Below are 18,059 nucleotides of genomic sequence, written 5' to 3' on the forward strand. Positions count from 1 at the left end.
GTTGGTATATTGAGGGCTTCTCGATCCATGTCTCTTGCCTTGGTCACACCCTCATTTCACCAGATATTCGTTTTGTGGCACATTGATGCAAGTTCCGTGGGATAATATTCCTACATATCGTATTCCAATCATTACTTTTGTCTCAAATTACGCATTTCCACATTTTCAGAAATGCCACGTCCTATATTATTAGCAAAGCTTTACGACGTCAAATATACGTACATATCGATTTCAAAACCAAATGTTGCTTTTAATATCATGAGTTTACTTCAAGCTTACACAACTTTCTCCAACCGACACGACTCTTGAAGTATTCATGAACATGAAGCAGCAACTTCCTGTGCACTACATTCCAAAAGACTTGAGTAAATTAAGAATCATGTTAATGATTATGATGAAAATAAATGCAATACAGTGGGAGGTTGTAATACGGAGTGATTATTTGTGTTGAAATCCTGTTCTCATCGATTCATTCCGAATCGAATTACATGAATTATTCATCACATTTCTCAAGTTCCTCCTTCCAATTACTATTATCTAATTTTAATTTATGTTTCGCCCTAAACAATACTTGTTGTTGAAAGTTTGAACTATGGTATAAAATGATAAATAATAAACTAAACGCGTTCAAAATAGTGTATTTCTTACAACTGTTGACAAAGTTTTTTTAATGCAAGGCAGCATTTTTACATCAGAGCGAGAGATATGTGTGGATAATTTTGAGGGGAGTCGTGACACGTGAAGGACGTGAAGCGTCAATTTCTCGCCCAGCCGGACACTATAGATGCACGTAATGATTTTGTCTGCGATTGTGCGAATTTTCTTTTCCCATCGTGTCAATTGCTGTCTAAAAATTCACAAAATTTGAAACAACGTATTTATATTTCACAGTAGTGTGTCCAAGTAATTTTCTCAATCCTTTAGCTGAAATTTTATTCTGAAGCTAGAGGTAATTTTATTTCACTATATTTGTTAAAGTTTATTTTTCTGCAATTCCGTTATCACGAATAATCGTGATTCACGATTCTTATTACAGAAAAATATGGCTGAATCATCCACACCCATTTCCGCAGAGGAGGAGAAGCACATCAAGTCGCAAGAGCAGTTCAAGGCTGTTGTTAATTTTATAGTCGACAACCATCATGCGATCCGGGAGGTCAAGACTTTCTCCAAGAACTTTCAACTTACGCCGGAAGACGAGGCCGATATCGACAAAATGGTGGCAAATGACGAGCCTGTGTTTGCCATTGTGTATGAAATTCTACAGAGACATCATAAAAACACGACGCAGCATCCATCATTAAAAAGTGTGGCTCAAATATTCTCTAAAATGGGACTACAACGTTTAGCAAGTACGTAAATACGACCATAAATTCACAAACAGTAATTTACTGTATGAGTATCAGTGACATTTTTACTATAAATTTATGATTTGTTTATATTTAGATGATATTGAGGCCTTGTGGGATGCCGAAGAATTTCAAAATCAGCACAAGTGAAAAAGTCATTTACTCATTGTACGATGCTAATTTTAACAAAACATAGCCAGTTAATTCAAGTCACTATATACATATTTAACTTGCACAGCTACAGTTAATGGAACAAGTATTGGCAACACCCACGCAAGCTAAATAAAATTGGCTATAACTTTGACATGCATTATCGAATTAGCATGAAAATTTGTAAGCATTTAGCTAATTTAATGTTGTTTTCGATTATAATCATGTTTTACTGCTCAAAATTATATTAACGCAGTTTTCAAATAATTTGCTGGGAAATTTGCAAAATTAACCCGCAAAAAGTATTGGCACCCTCTAACTTAAAAAATCATAGAGCAAAGAAAGGCTAATTTTACTGCGACACACTGCTTCTAGTATTACGTGGCACCTCCCCTCGACGCAATAAGAGCAGAAATAGGCCGTGAAATTTATTCGACAAGGTTCTTTATAACGTTTTTTTTATATGGTTGGCCACACTTGTTTCGAACTTTTGACAAGCTCGTTTTTCGTCGAGTGGTTTCCCACCGGTCTCTCTTTTCGCAGCTCAAACAATCAGAATGACATCAGGAGACTGTGCAGCCAACGAAAGAAGCTTAACCTTTTCGGTCTCCAAAAACTTGCATCGTTAATTGGGGTAGCTGTTTTGGGTCATTGCATTTTTGGAATATAAAATTCCTCCCCAGGTCAGGTTTTTATCAAATAATTTCAAATTATCGTTTGGAATGATTAATTAGACCTCCCTGGTCATGATTTTATCGATAATGACCAGGTAAACACGCCGCCACCTAGTCATTTAACCCCAGACCATAATCGATCCTCCTATGTGTTAAACTGCCATACGAACTTTTTCGTATTTCTGAGCCTTTTGTGGCATCCGCCAGACTTGAACCAATTAATGAGCTCCGAATAAGTAAAATATGCCTATGTCGGTCCAGTAGACTTTATTTCATTCATTGGAAGTCAATTGAGGCTTATATTTAGCCCATTTTAATTTATTGAGGTGGTTCGCTTTGGGGACTCTCTCGTTGGTCGGGCTACTGGAGCCTGAAACCCCAAGGCATAATTTTTTAGTGAACACCAAATTGAATGATATGTTTGCCCCACAGTTGGTACTGCAATTCAACATGGATTTGGGGACTAAAATCTTCCGATCTCGAGTGATTTGTTGCTTGATTCATCAGTAGATTTTGGACGTAGGTGACCTTTTTCCTCCACATCGTCGAAAAGTAGAAACTGAGATCGTCATTTTATATTTCTTTGCTACGTTTTCAATAGTGAATATGGAAAAGTGTGTTTTCTCTTTGATTTTTCGATAACAAAGCATTTTTATGGAAGAGGCATGAATATTTCTCGCCGCGCCAAATACAGCTAGTTTAGTGCCGCCATTTTGGCTCCAGACAACACAACTGTAGACTTAAAATGTCGCTAACGTTATATTTTGTCACCTAATTACCTTACTGTAAGGAAATGTGGAAGATGGTTAAGAAAATTGTGTCGAGTAACTAATTTAGCCACATGTTGCCAATACTTTTTGCAGGTTCGTACCTGACTAGTTAGGGTCAAAATTTGGATTGCGTTATGTTTGTTAGATTTAAATCGGAAACACGATTATAATCGAACACTACATTAGATTTATCAAATGTGTTCAAAGTTTCATGCTAATTTGATAACGCATGCCAAAGTTATAACCAATTTTATTTAGCTTGCGTGGGTGTTGCCAATACTTTTTCCATTGACTGTATATTGTTGTACTTCTTTATTATGTTCAGCTATTCTACATTCAATTGTAGGTATCATCTATGTTTCAAGTTAATTGCGATTTAATAAACAAAAATATCAATCCTAAACTACATACGTAAATCAAATCCTTCCATTAGGTTCCTATCACCGTAATATTTTTTACAAAGTTTTTTAACAGTTTTCAGCATGTTTTATACTCACCAACCTCAAAATGAATGAATTTCAACCAGTTCCACAACATGGAATATGAAATAAACTAGGGGAAGAGGAACGACTCATGCAATGTATTTGAGTGAAGCTTATGGAAGAGCTCAGCAGCCAACCAGCGGAGCTTAATATTATTTTGTTCTTCCTGCAAATGGGCGGCTTTAACAGATCGGCCAAATAACTGTGTGCAGTTTCAGCATGAGAAAAAGCTGATGCAATTCAATCACCACCACATGGTTTCCTTTGCGTGGCAAAGAAAAATACAGTTCCAGTCCGATCGATTTTTAGCCAGCTTAAATTTCTTCAATTAATTATTTAAAAAAGTTACTTGCAATTAAACAGTGTACCCCTCGGCAGTACATGGTAAGTACACATATCTATTTGCACATTAAATTATATAATACACATGCACACGTACTGTAAACATTACTTGAGCAATTTTTTTTGAATTAAGACATTAAATACATTGGGTTAATATTTTCCAGCCTCCACGTGTCCCTGCCTTCAAATGAAGTGACCCAGCCGTGGGGGTCACCACCACCAAGGACACTGAAAATAACCTGTTGTAAATATCCAAGGTGTGCTAAAACAAAACATAAAAATCCGGAAGCTCAGTTTTATCAATTTCCATCCCAGCAAGACAGGTCAGGCGTGTTAATAAATTAAATGGAAAATAATTTTGGCATTCTAATAAAGAATATTAAGTTGCAATATTTTCTATCGCTTAGATTCAAGAAGTGGTGTGAGTATTTGGATCTCGATTGTCAAAATGTTCCCCCCGTCTCCATGATTTGCGACCTACATTTTAAGGATGATCAGTTTAACAATTCTAAGAAGAATAAAACCATCCGCCCTTCCATCAAGATTTTTTGTGTCGCAGGAGCAATTATTAACAGTTTCTACACCCAGTGAAATTATCCGACCTAGTCCCAGTATTAAATTCATCCCTATTTTACCAAAAGAAGTAACATCAATTGCCGTGTCACCGCCGTCGTTGGACGTGTCGCAGCCGGAAATTAGTGGAAGCTTCGAGTCGCCTTGCTCCCCTTCGTCATCCGTATCTAGTCCTCGACCTCAATCCAACATTTCGTCACCTGAAACCAGTCCAAGTTCAACCACGGACAACAAAAAAAGGATTCGCCAACTGCAACAGAAACTTCGTCGACCGAGGGTAAAAGTTCAGCCAGAAAGGATTATGGAAAGTCTGAATGAAGTTATGAATGATGCATACAGGACCAGTAGTATTAACGGACAAAGACGCTTCACAGGATTGATTTGGAAGTAGCCCAAAACTATTTTTATTGAATTTAACTGCAAATCCAGACATTCCTTGTATTGCTCGGTTTGTGAATGTCATGTCCATATATATTTTACTATTTCTGAAATAAACGTACGAAATGAGTGAAAATCTTTTTCTTTTTACAATCTCCAGATATGTATAAAATTAATTATATTTAAAGTATCTGCGACTAAATGCCCCACTAATCTCGAGTCCTTTCGGTTAAACTGCTGGCAGCAAGCGGGTCGCTTTTGCACAATCAAATTGATGTTTCTCAGAGCTACATATTGCACCTAAAAATAATTCGAGAAGAATAATTAATATGTTGATATGTCTTTGTTTGTAATACAACTCAATTCTTTCATAAATGGCCCAAATGATTACCTCTGGTTCTGAAGACAACAATATACCAAACAACATTAATTCTTTAAGAAACTTTTCCAACCATGCACGTTGTGGCGACGGTGATGACGACGATAAGCCACGTTCCGGCGGCTGTGGCACGTCTTGCGACGGCGGAGACACGCCGGGTGTGACCAAACGGGAAGGTTTGACCTCTTGCATTCAGACGTCTTTATGTGTCTCAGTATTTCCAATTAATTAATTCCGCAAGAACGCAATTCCAATAGCATTTTATGCATTTGTCATGTTGATAGTAATTACAAAAACCACTAGGGTAATTATTTTTACAAATTTAATTGTAGTGAGAAATGTAAACACAAATTTTATGCAAGAGAGCAAGCCTATGGTGAACTGATTTGGAGCGGAGGAGTACATAAAGCATGGTGGTGGCTGGCTGCCAAAAAACTGAAGCAAAGTGGTGACGGTGGTGGAAAAAGAGGCTGGACAAAATAAAATTAGACGAATATTACCGGCTCTCCACATTGTCCAAAATGGCCAGATTTGAGGAAAAAAGTCCCCGAGCACTTTTCTCCTAATATTTTTGCATATTCTGAGCCCTAGGTGGCCTAGGATGTGTTCATAAAAAATTTGACGAGCCACACCCACTTTGGGTGAGGTTCTTTCCTTGTGGGTTTATGGCCAATCGCCCAAACGAAATTTGTAGCCCAAGCGATTATACACTTTCAGTAAAAATTTCAACCAAATCGGTCCATAAACCAAAAAGTTATTAAGGGTAAAACTTTGGCGAAAGGTAAAAAAGCCCTACTTTGGGGGCGCGGTTCTCTGAGAGGGGCAAGTAAAGAACTCCAGAAAGCATTGCAAATAGTGATCCCCAGGTAGATCTTCTCAATCCAAAAAGAACTGAGTTTCCATATCTGCCCCTTTCCAAGATATGAGGCCGGGAACATTGAAAAAAATCTTGGCGAAATTGTCCAAAACGGGCGAAATCAAACATGACGTAGAGCGATAAAATTTAATATCTAGCTTCAGCTGGTCCTAAAAAGTACATCGCAGGTGAAATTGAGCCATGTCGTCATTAAACGACATCGACATGTCGAAATTTCGACATGACTGTATAGCGCTCAAATTCAAAACGAACTCAATTTTTTCCAAAATTGGATGTCGACATGAAAAAAATAAGTTTATGCGTTTGTGGAGAGGTAGGGGATTATTTGTTTTGAATTTGAGCGCTATACAGTCATGTCGAAATTTCGACATGTCGATGTCGTTCCATGACGACATGGCTCAATTTCACCTGCGATGTACTTTTTAGGACCAGCTGAAGCTAGATATTAAATTTTATCGCTCTACGTCATGTTTGATTTCGCCCGTTTTGGACAATTTCGCCAAGATTTTTTTCAATGTTCCCGGCCTCATATCTTGGAAAGGGGCAGATATGGAAACTCAGTTCTTTTTGGATTGAGAAGATCTACCTGGGGATCACTATTTGCAATGCTTTCTGGAGTTCTTTACTTGCCCCTCTCAGAGAACCGCGCCCCCAAAGTAGGGCTTTTTTACCTTTCGCCAAAGTTTTACCCTTAATAACTTTTTGGTTTATGGACCGATTTGGTTGAAATTTTTACTGAAAGTGTATAATCGCTTGGGCTACAAATTTCGTTTGGGCGATTGGCCATAAACCCACAAGGAAAGAACCTCACCCAAAGTGGGTGTGGCTCGTCAAATTTTTTATGAACACATCCTAGGCCACCTAGGGCTCAGAATATGCAAAAATATTAGGAGAAAAGTGCTCGGGGACTTTTTTCCTCAAATCTGGCCATTTTGGACAATGTACTCTCGTGTCTCTCAATGCGGCTTCACCGCCCAAGTTACTACAGTTCTTCCTTTAGAATCTCATTTTCCCTGGTTTCACAAGACTTGGTCTTGTAAGTGAGCATAATCTTCCGCAATAACACAGACACACTTTTGTGGAAATCACCCAACTTTTTTATGCTTCTCTTATATTAGAAACTTTTTCCTTTCACATCAATTCTCCTAGATATTTTCCAATCTTATTTTATGACGCTATGGACATTGATACGCAGCAAAGTGTTGAGATACAAGAATAAGGCACATGAGATGCGCCACCACCATGCAGGACCACCACCGAGATCGAAACATTTCTTCATATTTTCTGATACACGTGGGTAGCTTTTATTGTTCCTGAGCTATAGAAATAAAATGCGGAATAAAACGACGACGAGATATCTGCACGGAACAATCTCACCGTTTGGCAATCACTGGATGAAAATTACTTTATTTCCTGCCGCCCACGATATCGTCGACCCCACTCCGTTACTTCACACCTTGCTGTTCACTCTATACTGCTGTAAGGTACATAAGGATATGAAATGGACCATGTTCCATGCCCCATCAGATTTGTGGGTCATCGCCTAGGTCAGCCTCATAAAGTTTGGACCCATTAGTTTAGTGGAAGCAACAGTAGACTGGCGACGGAACTGAGGGGCCCTACCTACCAGTCTATATGCACATATTATATGTATGGGCACACGTATCGTATGTATATATAAATCGATTAATGAAATGTGCTTTCTCTCTGCCTCTCCATCATCAAATCGAATGGGGAAGGATAAGGAGAGAAAATGCGAAAATGCCGTAGCAATTTAGAGACGCCTTGGCTCATTAATTATAATGATTACTTCCTACAAATGCCCGTTATCTGCACTCCTCTACTCAACACTCAACACATAGTCTTATCAAATCCTCAGTCTATTGATTTACCCTCCAGAGAAGCGGTTTATGGTGTAGTTGGTCGTCGTCGTCGCCGTTGTATCGAGACCTGCCTGCCACCACCACTAATAATAATGTGAATCAGCTCCTACATACACAAGTTTAGCAAAACCAAAAACAGAGCAGTCGGGACAAAAAACATTTTCTCCTCCTGAACGAGAGTTTGCCTTCACTTTCTCCAACTTCTTTCCTTCGTGGTATGTGTAGTGTAGGTATGTAGAACAGTAATAATAAGTAATGTAAATGTTTGAGCAATGTTTATTTTATTTACCAGGTTTCATGCCCATAAACGAGCGGGGGTGAGACCCCATTAAATTGCGATGTGAATAGAAATTTGCCAAATTATTATGCTTTCCAATGTTGCCATTTTACTACCTGTACGGCCTACAAATAACAAATATCGCGTTACTCGCTGATCAAAACCAACTTCCTTCTCCGAAATTGAACTAAATACAAGTTTGTTTGTTTCCAAAGTCAGGCTCTGCTGAATATACTGATAAGTAAAGTCTGCATGCTATGCGTACATAGATGTGCTCATTATTTATTATTGTCAGACTTTCTCCGTTGATATGCCATGTTTACAATCATTATGTGAGTGGAGGGAAATGCGAAAATGCTCTCTTGCGATAGATTCAAATCGGACAAATGTTGAGCTCCATGTCGGGTGGGGGGTGAAAGTGAAGTCAACTGTTGAGATTACTTTGGACCAGTCAGCGATACTGTAACATTGTATTGAAGCACATTATGGTAGAATTCTCGTTGAGAGAAATCACTGACAACAAAAAGTTTATGCGCTCTGGGTAGTCATTTATTGTTAGTTAATTATTGAACAATTGAAAGTCCAAAATATGGCAATGAGTCATGGCATGTTTTTACAAAACGGACTAATTTTAAAATCATAATGTGATCTTTATTAATATTGTTTCATTGTCACATTAAACAGTATAAATACGTATTACTAGCGTAGAAATATGTTAATTATAGATGAGTGCACATATTAGAAACATTTATAAAAGTGTTTCGACAAAATTATTCCGTATTATCAAGTAGTTGCACTATTTTATCGATTATATACTTAACATTTATACATATGTACAGGATCATATCTACAACCTCTCAACAAATTAAGAGACCAAAATCATTGCACATTTATATGTATTTTACATACATGTTTTTATTAGTAGTATATATTTAGCTATGTAGTGAAATATGTGTCGACCACTGTCGCCTAAAATTAACCAGAAATAATGATCAAGTAAGATTAGTGGAACTCGCAGTATAGAGCTACTAATATCTGTCTAATAAATTTAGAACGAAAGCCAATGAATCTAATCGACGACGGTTTTGTGGTTTTAGCCTGATTCGCTATTTGAACTAAACATCGACTAGCACTCATGTACCAAGTGGTTATTAATGGGAAATGCTTACTCAATGTCATTAAGCCCGACTTATTTATTAATTAACTTCTACGCCGATTACATGTACTGTATTCTATTTACTGTATTGTACAGCCACAGAAATTTTTACATCAACTTTTGCAATTGTACATACAGAATATAAAACTAAGGACAATTAATTAAATTAACTATGGTGTGTAAATATAAAGTATTAATAGACGGAATAACTGGATTTTCAGTACCGTAGGCAGACAAGCAGCACTTATGTATAGCTATATTGTTAGCAGCAATTTTTGTTGAGTAACCCTATACGTGCATACATACATATTTATGTACATATTTATAATATCCTAGGATTAGCCAACTAGAATGTGCTAAATATGTGGCAAATTCTGAAATTAAACTGATTTCCGTCCTTACTAATTTCCGTTCTTGACATTTCACACTAATTTGTGTGTCGGAGGATGACACAGAAGAAGCTCGTTAATTATCGTCAAATTTACCGACATGTACGACTCCTATGCTACGTACTATATATACATGAAAACATACGCATGAATGCGCTCGGGAATAATTTCATCAAGTCTATTTGGTATTAATGCATAATAATAATCCTCCAGTTTAATTAAAATATTCAGTGGCAATTCGTCAATCAAATGTAAATTGCTATTAAAAAGTAACGATGACAGTGTGGCGAGGTCATGTTCCATTTGCTGCCTATGTATAATAAATACTGATAACTGCGCCCTATAAGAATTTACAGTCTGTTACTGCATCGCCAGCAAAATTGGGATATCCATCTGTCTAGCATTTGCACAAGATGGTGTGTACATTATATATACGCGTGGATATGGTCATGAAATATAAACGAGAGAGGAAAGAAAGTGAACCCGACCATTATAGAAATATGGACAAGTATCCACAAAATTGGCCGCCCTGAATGCGGAACACACCTTTGTGAAACCAATGAATCAAACCACTTTCAATCGAATTTAGGAAGAAGACAGAACATCTTTCTCAAAGATAAATGTCCCGAGCTCCTGGTACACTTTGTGCTACTCTCCCAAGATGAATGGCTTGGGCTGGGTGACAAATTGAAGGCTTTCCTCCATTTCGTACAATATCAAAAATATCAGAATAATATGGCTCGAGAGACTGGAGAAAGCACCTATTGAAGATTAATATGGAACACAAGTTGCTCCCGAATAATAATATAAGGTTAATGGTCATGACATTTGGGTTGGATGCTGGTACATATATTGTTGGTCGTCGTCGTCATCGTTCCTTAAACCACTGGGGTTATATTTCGCTGATACGAAACATAACGCGGTCATCTCATCCTGCCAAAGTTCCAACTTTGCACACACACAATGGTATCTACTCTCTCCTGCTGCTGCTGCTGCTCTGTTGTAATACTTTGACTTGGCACGGCTTCCTTCTTCCCATTGTGTCCTTCAAACCTCCTTCTCTGCCTGCCTGCCTGCCTGCTTTTTCTTCCTCCCTTCAAACCACCAGATTCATACCATTTTCCTCCAAAATTTCCGAGGATATGTACTTCAACATTCTGAAGGAGGAACGAGGAACAAATCTTTTTCCAACGTGGACAGCATAATGTAAAAATGGTTTTTGTAGCAGTGGTGGCGAATGACGATGATGACGATGGCGATGTTCCTTTCTTCTTGAGGTTGGCCAGAGGCACTCATCTTCAGTCCAAGTCACTACTCATCCACAATGTCCTTTCTTCCCAGTCGTCATCGTGGTCCAAATCTTGGAAATTTTCTTATTCCTTAGAAATACGTCCTACGTTCATCCATCTGCTGATACAGATCAATGAAGTGGATAAAAGGAGTTGTTCCAGCCACGCGGACTTTCACCATCCACACCAACCACACGGAGGATGAGAAACCTTTATTTGCTAAAGTTTTGAATATAATCTACGGCTCTCACACGCCTCACGATATAATGAATACGATGAAAGTAGTAGTGTCACATCACTCTGCGTCTTCACTTTGCCCCACCCCTCCACCCATCGGACGATATGAGACGGAGGAGGAGACGGGCTTTCACTTTCAATTGGGAGAGGAGGCCGAGATACGGGTCGAGGAGGGCTGTGTCAATAAATGAGGGTTTAAGAGGAGCATTTGAATTCTTTATAGCCTTCAGCCCCTGTGAAAATGATGTCGATCCAAATCCGACTCGCTTCTGCAGATGGAGCAAGGAGATAAAACACACGGTTGAACGTCTTGACGCAAAAAGTTAATTTCGGGTTTGGTGACTTCACAGATTGCACGTGGTCCAGATACACTTCCTCGATTGCCTGAATGATAAAAATGTCAAATGATAATGTGTTGAGCTCATTGATTTATCTAGAATCTCGATGGTGCATAATACATTGAGAACTGGAGGAGAATTGAGGTAAATATGCATGCAGCCCGAGACACAGAGGAAGCAACAGAATTTTGGAGAAAGTAAAAATAATTCAAATTGTTCTGGTTGACTTTCGCCAGTTTTCTGGTGAAATTTCTCACGCATTTTTTATTTAGGTTGTGCATGTCTTTTAGCTAGTACCTAAATATTCTTTGACTGCTTTCCTTTTTGTACACCTTTTGCACACCAAGTGTGGGTAAAAATTAAAGTTGACAAAGTTACAGTGCAAACTTTTTTACAATTATTTTATGTCCCATCAACTTTGTTGCCTTTTTCTCTATCTTTTAAATACGACATCAATTGCACTGTTTGACAGCGTATCTCTCTCTCTGTGATACCAATTAAATACATGGTTTGATATCCAATCCTCTCCTTACGAACTTTCTCCAGCCAATGACTTTATGTCCGACCTAACTGGATTTATCTTGCGAAATAGTCCACAAGACCTTAATATCTGTATTCTGTGCTTGACTCAATTTTCTGATCTGTCAATGCTCCAACCTCATATGAATGTTTTATCGAGACGATACAAGGTTTTTTATTACTGTCATAAATGGATCGCTGACCATCATAAATAAAAGGATGTTCTCCTACCCAGTTGGGATATTGGGGTGTGCGACCAGTGATAAAAATACTTATCAACTAGTAACTGCACAGTTCCATGTTCCCATTTCCCCAAGAATCTCACTTCAGCAAGAAGGGACAGCTTATCGAAGAAAGAAGCTTTGAATTACTCGTGACCAATTTTAAATGAAATTAATGACGGAAAACACAAACGATTAGCATGAAAGTGAAATCACCGGTGGTTGTAAATAATACCTCAAAGTGCACGCCTCCTCTTGATTTGGACTTTTTCTCATTCTTGTCAGAGAAGTAGACGAGGGTTCGCTTTTCTCGGTCAAAGACAAACCATCTCTTGTTCCAGTTGTGAAATCGACTTCCCAGTTTTGAGAGATAGCCTCGGGCGGATGTTCGGGTTACGGTGATGTGGGGACAGAGCTCCAACTGATGTCCAGATGACTCAATATGTGCCTTCAGGTCAAACTCATCCTCGTCCCCTCGAACTGGCAAGTAGCGCGTTAATGGTCGATTTTGCTGAAAATAAAATCAATTCCAAATGGGTTTTTAATCATAATTTGAGATGAAACAAAATGATTCATATGGCAGTTGTACCACGTTAACTAGAAAGAACTGTAGCAGATCTTTATCACAACAATTGCATGGATGCATGTCGAGAAGGGGGAGAAGAGGACCTCATTTAATTTGTTCACAATTTTCTGTTGCAGTTAGTAAAGTATTTTGGGGGGAGTGGGGCGATGAGCTATACGCAGATATTCGTTATGACAGAGACGCATAGGAGTACACACAGGTTGCCCAAATACTTCAGAGCACATGCAGTAATCAAATCAGAGCAGGGGCGCAGAAAATGGGGAAATCCGTAATGAAAACAGAGAAATGGTGAAAATAATTCGAATTTTAAGAGAGTGAGTCGAGTGGATGAGCTCCCCTTCACCCAAGGCCTTGGTTTTATAACCAAATGCTATTTTTATGTACGTGCCACAGCTAATCACCAATTTTCTCTTAATGGCACCCCAAAGCTATGAAACAACAATGCTTTATTTTCCTTGACATTGCTCAAAGCCTCAATTTTGATGACAATGCTAATAATCGCCAAATGCGTCAAAGTGTTCTTTAAACTGGAAACATAAACTTGGTGAAAAAATCAAACAGATGTTTCGACCTCCGCCTCATAAACCATTTTGTTAGTGCTTTCATCAGCTTTAAACACAATTTCCCAGCCATGTTTCTAGTCCAGGGTCGCGTATGCAGAGAAATGGCCTTTCTCCTTCAACATGTTTAAGAAACTTTCCACCTTAATTTATGTCAAAGTGTAAAATGAATGGACGATAACAAACCCCAACTTTCAACTTTAGCTCCGCTTTCGCTGCTGATTTTGTTGGAGAGTTGGACCCTTTGAAAGTCGAAAGTCACGAAAAACTTATTCATGAACATGAATGATAACCCAAAACTTGGTAAGATTGCGAATGCATTTAAATTGGTTGCATAATAATTTATAGTCAGGATCAGAAGTATACATCACAATACACACTCTTGGGCCTCTTTGTTATCCTAACCTATTTATGTATGTAGGTCTTCAAGTTCATTCATATCAACTTTATTACGAAAATTAACGCATTATGTATAACAACTCGCTTTCACTTTAAGATATACACGTTTATGAATCTTCTTTCGTAACCAATACTCATAATGACTTTCTAAATAATGTCAATAAAGACGTTCAATGCGGTCTATATAGCAAGTAGAGATGGGCGAAAATCATTAAACTCTGTCAATCCAAGTCTTATGGATCAGCTACTATTATGAAATCAACGATCGGCTGCAACCGAACATCTAACTTTTAAACTGATTGAGATTGAAACTTTGAATGCAGTAAGGCTATTCAACTGTATGAAACAAACTACGAACTTTCATTGATATGCAAGAATTTTGCTTGGCTGCATTTTTTACAGCTCTTGATTTCGTAAAGTACCTGGATTTGCACCCGGCTTTTGTCTCTTCGGTTGACAGCCATGGATCCATTTTCATCGAATCCAATTTCTGACGCTTCTGAAGACAATGGCCGAGTTTCTTCAAAGGATTGTGACATTTCTCTTTGTTTCTGCCGCATCTGTAAATTCATTTATATGCATTTTGTCATCTCTTTTAATACTGATTATAAACTTGGGTTGGTAGTTTTTGGACGTGGCTGTACGATTGTAGAATGTCGAGAATCGAGAAATGTTATCATGTTAAAATTTTTAGAGCAAGCAAGACACGAATATTTTATGGGAGTTTTACCTGGTTGTGCAAATATAGAACATGTGGATCTCCAAACATTTTATGACTTGAGAGATGTTCACAAAACGACAAAGTTTGGGTATCGATTGAGCTGCACACCTTTGGCTCAATCAAAATGGAAAGAACGAGACAAGAACAAATGAACTGATATAGAGTTTACAATATTGGTGGAAACTCCAATTTTTTTCTCAAGCAAAAAAAACTTTTGGTTTTTATATCCTTCGTTTGCGAATCCTCAACATTTTCCTACACCCACGGCTCAATATTTACAGCAGTCTGGGCAATTCATTCGCTATAGTGTTCGCTATAGTCGTGGAACAAATCCACTTTATCCATCCCAATTTTGAGAGAAAGTTGGCCAAATCCAATTCACAGAGCCCACTTTGTTCACAATCACGGTTCACAAGCCATTTCTCGACTTATAAAATGAAATCGCCATTAAACTTTTAACTCGAGTCCTCACCCCTCCAGAAGAAAACCGCAATTTCATATTTGCACCATCAAAACCCACAAACATAAAGTCAAGTGTAGCTTCACTTTTGTGGGAAGACTTTTCGAAAAGTTTCTTTCTAGAAAGGTGAAGCGGATGCAATAACTCGAGTCAACCAGTTCAAATGTCTGCCTGCTCCGGAGACAAAAATGGCTCAAAAAGAAATAGAACGATCCTCTTCAAAATTGCAGTCGAACAACAATGCTGTTGAGTTTGGAACTGGGACATAAACTAAAACTGCTCAACCTTAAACCTTATTCTTCAGCAACAATCGGACACGCTCCCACCGCCTGTAAAATCTAACCCGCAGGAAAGGCAGTCGTGTCCATGTTATGTCTACGTGCACCAGAGTTTTTAGAAACTGATTTGTTTATTCAAACAGGAGAGTAATTGACTCCAGCTCCTCAGCGTTGGAAAAGTTTTACTTGACTGCGGCACGAAGATTATTATTATTGCTGCTGCCTGGGTTAATGCTTTAAGTGTTAAGTTTCAACAAGGGTTTCAGAGACCACTGGCGCAGTAGTTCGATAGTTAAGAACACAAAGACGAGTCATACATATGTACTTATATGCATGGCAGCACAACAGAACTCTTGAAAAACTTGTGCCCTACTACGAATGGCTAGACTAACGAAGAAGTAATGTGTTAATTTCTCAATGCTCTTCAATAAGTTGTGTCTCTTTTTTACAGGACACAGCAACAAATCTTGTGTCACTTCTAATTCAATATGAAAAGCCAACACATATCTTGGCAAGCGATACCAATGTTTCTATTTATCTTTTAGAAAAGTCGATAACTCAAAGTCCTCCTCTCAACAAAGAGACGACTGGCAAAACCTGCGAGAAGGCAGATTCCACATCCATCCATAATACGCATTATTGTGGAGAAATGTCATTTCTTGAGCTGTATGTGTGTTCATACTTGTAGCCACTCCAACCCGATTGTTTGTATGGGCTGAGACAATGTCCTTTCAACGTGTTGACTCAGTTCTGGAAACCGATTTATTTACTTTGGGCATGTGAAGTGCTTATCATTAAGTTTGAGGAAGTATTTAATGAATGAGCGGAAAAAAAGTTAAGTGGTGTCAGCAACAGGGTTTAGTAGGACATTGTACTTTACGAGAACTTGTTAATGCTTCAGTGACAAGTTATTTATAAAAGTGAAGAGTTAAACAAACAAGTAGCTGCGTCACGCCATGTTATCAGTGCATGTTATTTCAGCTAATTCAGGCTACTGCGAATTCTCATTATGTCAGTACACATACGTACTTATTTATTATCCACTAATTACTATTTACAAAGCGCTGACAGTAATTTCGATGCTCTAATTTATCTAATTTTTTATCATAGTGGTTAAGAGCCAAAGTGTACGCTCACATAAATTCCAGATTTTTTCCTTGGATTTCTGTTGACACAATTGTTCCTGCCGTCGACATACAGTAACCACACGATGTTACATTGTTGCTTCCCTCCCTGTGCTTAAAAATACCACAACAAATGTAATCAATATCTTAGAGAGCTTATCTCCAAGAAGGACAGGACGAAGAGTCATCCCAGATAAGTGTGATCTATACCACAGTGGCAGTGAGCGGATTTTCTAGCTATTTGGCTTTCTGCCTGAACGCTTGACAAAACCACTTTGACGACGACATGGAACCACACCACATAAAATATTCAGAAAGAACCATAAGCATTTGACTGACCATTTAACACAGGCTCCCAAAGAGGCGACAACCCAGCACCACCATTAAGACGAAGGAGTGAGACTTGTTGTACACGGCACAAACATATAACCGCATCACACTCATGAATTTATTCATGCGGTGATCCCCCAAAACAAATCTGTTGAGTGTGAAAACTTACAATTTCCCAACTCTTAGAACATAAATGTATGGGCTCGTTAGAAAACATTGACGTAAAAGTGAGCTAAATTTTGACACACATGGAACAACAATACCACTCCCATCAAATCTCATGAAAGCACACACCAAGGAACACAACAGGAGATGATAACAGCAGCTCGACTCGACTATTACCCGTGGACATGAGAGTTTAGTTTAGTTCTCTCATCTCCTCGGACTCAAGTTTCGGTGGTGGAGAGCAACTTCCTAACTTCCACTCAATGAAATGGGTCCTTTGCGGATTACTTTGGCAAGGGGACTTGTTTGTGGCGTACCAATAGAGCGGAGCAGCAGCTGTCTTGCATCTTCAAGGAAATGACACCGATTGACCGATTTGGCACACATTTCCAAAAGTCAACACTCAAAGCTTCCTGTGCTTTTGGCCATCGTACCAAATCTGATTTGGCGATAATCTACTAATGATAACTGACCAAAGTTTGACCGAGCACACACGTAACCAGGCTCCAGCATTTGCACACCGCACTTTGCATTTGGAAGAAAACTAATGAATTATTGATGTGAATTGCCATGATGAAAAGCAGCAACAAATGCGACTATTTATGGCTAACATGTTGTATTCGCAACGGACACAACCATTAATTTAAATGAGTAAAATAAATGACCATGAAATATAGTCTAGATTCCAACAATCAAGTCGAGACCCAGTCTCACTCTCACCACAGTTCTGCTGACACATACATGAAATAGCAATATCGTTGACCATGTAGAAAATATGCTACCCACGATACATGTGAGCTTAAAATAATGGCAAATAAGGCTGGCAAAAGTACCACATACAGCAAAATAGGCAGTAGAAGTTAGCTGAATTATCAATGACCATAAAGGAGATTGGCCAATTAAATATGTACTTTTAATTTATAACACATAACGGACGAGTCCATTCTGTCTCATTTTGTCAAGAGAAAGTGGATCATCCTGTACCATGAAATAAATACGTACGAGTACAACGTTGTTATTCGTAATGGGAGGAAATAGAGACGCAATGAATACCCAGTTGCGTGCTACGGAGACTTGCAAATCCTTTCTCGTGCTGGGAATGCGAATAAACAACCTCGGTTCAAAAAATGTGTCAGCCATCTCATCCATTCTC

At 38.5% G+C, this 18,059-nt stretch overlaps 2 protein-coding genes and 2 long non-coding RNA genes across 8 annotated transcripts in view; 3 read left to right on the forward strand and 1 right to left on the reverse strand.

Moving 5' to 3' along the window:
• The first annotated feature begins 747 nt into the window (after positions 1–747).
• Positions 748–1,567, forward strand: LOC110844710. Its single transcript, XM_022090980.2, has 3 exons — positions 748–949; positions 1,037–1,352; positions 1,447–1,567. Exons 2-3 carry the CDS (start codon positions 1,043–1,045, stop codon positions 1,497–1,499), a joined length of 363 nt encoding a protein of 120 aa, XP_021946672.1. The 5' UTR covers positions 748–949; positions 1,037–1,042; the 3' UTR covers positions 1,500–1,567.
• Positions 1,568–3,669: 2,102 nt separating this feature from the next.
• LOC110844883 lies at positions 3,670–4,854 on the forward strand. Its single transcript, XR_002547467.2, has 3 exons — positions 3,670–3,809; positions 3,932–4,090; positions 4,175–4,854. It is a non-coding gene; the product is annotated as an uncharacterized LOC110844883 (long non-coding RNA).
• Positions 4,855–6,902: 2,048 nt separating this feature from the next.
• Positions 6,903–9,188, forward strand: LOC118434293. The gene is made up of 2 exons (XR_004833910.1): positions 6,903–8,087; positions 8,150–9,188. It is a non-coding gene; the product is annotated as an uncharacterized LOC118434293 (long non-coding RNA).
• Positions 8,764–18,059, reverse strand: part of LOC110843041 (probable serine/threonine-protein kinase DDB_G0282963) — a 55,930-nt gene continuing 46,634 nt past the window's right edge. For all 5 annotated transcript variants that reach the window (XM_022088952.2, XM_035847399.1, XM_035847398.1 and 2 more), the window contains 3 exons: positions 14,251–14,388; positions 12,519–12,794; positions 8,764–11,589 (listed from right to left, as the gene is read on the reverse strand). In XM_022088952.2, coding sequence (XP_021944644.1) covers positions 11,401–11,589; positions 12,519–12,794; positions 14,251–14,388 — 603 coding nt within the window. In that variant the 3' untranslated portion in view covers positions 8,764–11,400. The remainder of the gene's footprint in view (positions 11,590–12,518; positions 12,795–14,250; positions 14,389–18,059) is intronic.

This window comes from Folsomia candida, unplaced genomic scaffold (assembly GCF_002217175.1).
Source record: "Folsomia candida strain VU population unplaced genomic scaffold, ASM221717v1 Fcan01_Sc002, whole genome shotgun sequence".
Classification (NCBI taxonomy): domain Eukaryota; kingdom Metazoa; phylum Arthropoda; class Collembola; order Entomobryomorpha; family Isotomidae; genus Folsomia; species Folsomia candida.

Coding starts and splice junctions, on each gene's coding strand:
- LOC110844710 (XM_022090980.2), top strand. CDS start 1,043: ATGGCTGAATCATCCACACCCATTTCCGCAGAGGAGGAGAAGCACATC. Junction 1,353..1,446: donor GGGACTACAACGTTTAGCAA/GTACGTAAATAC, acceptor GTTTATATTTAG/ATGATATTGAGGCCTTGTGG.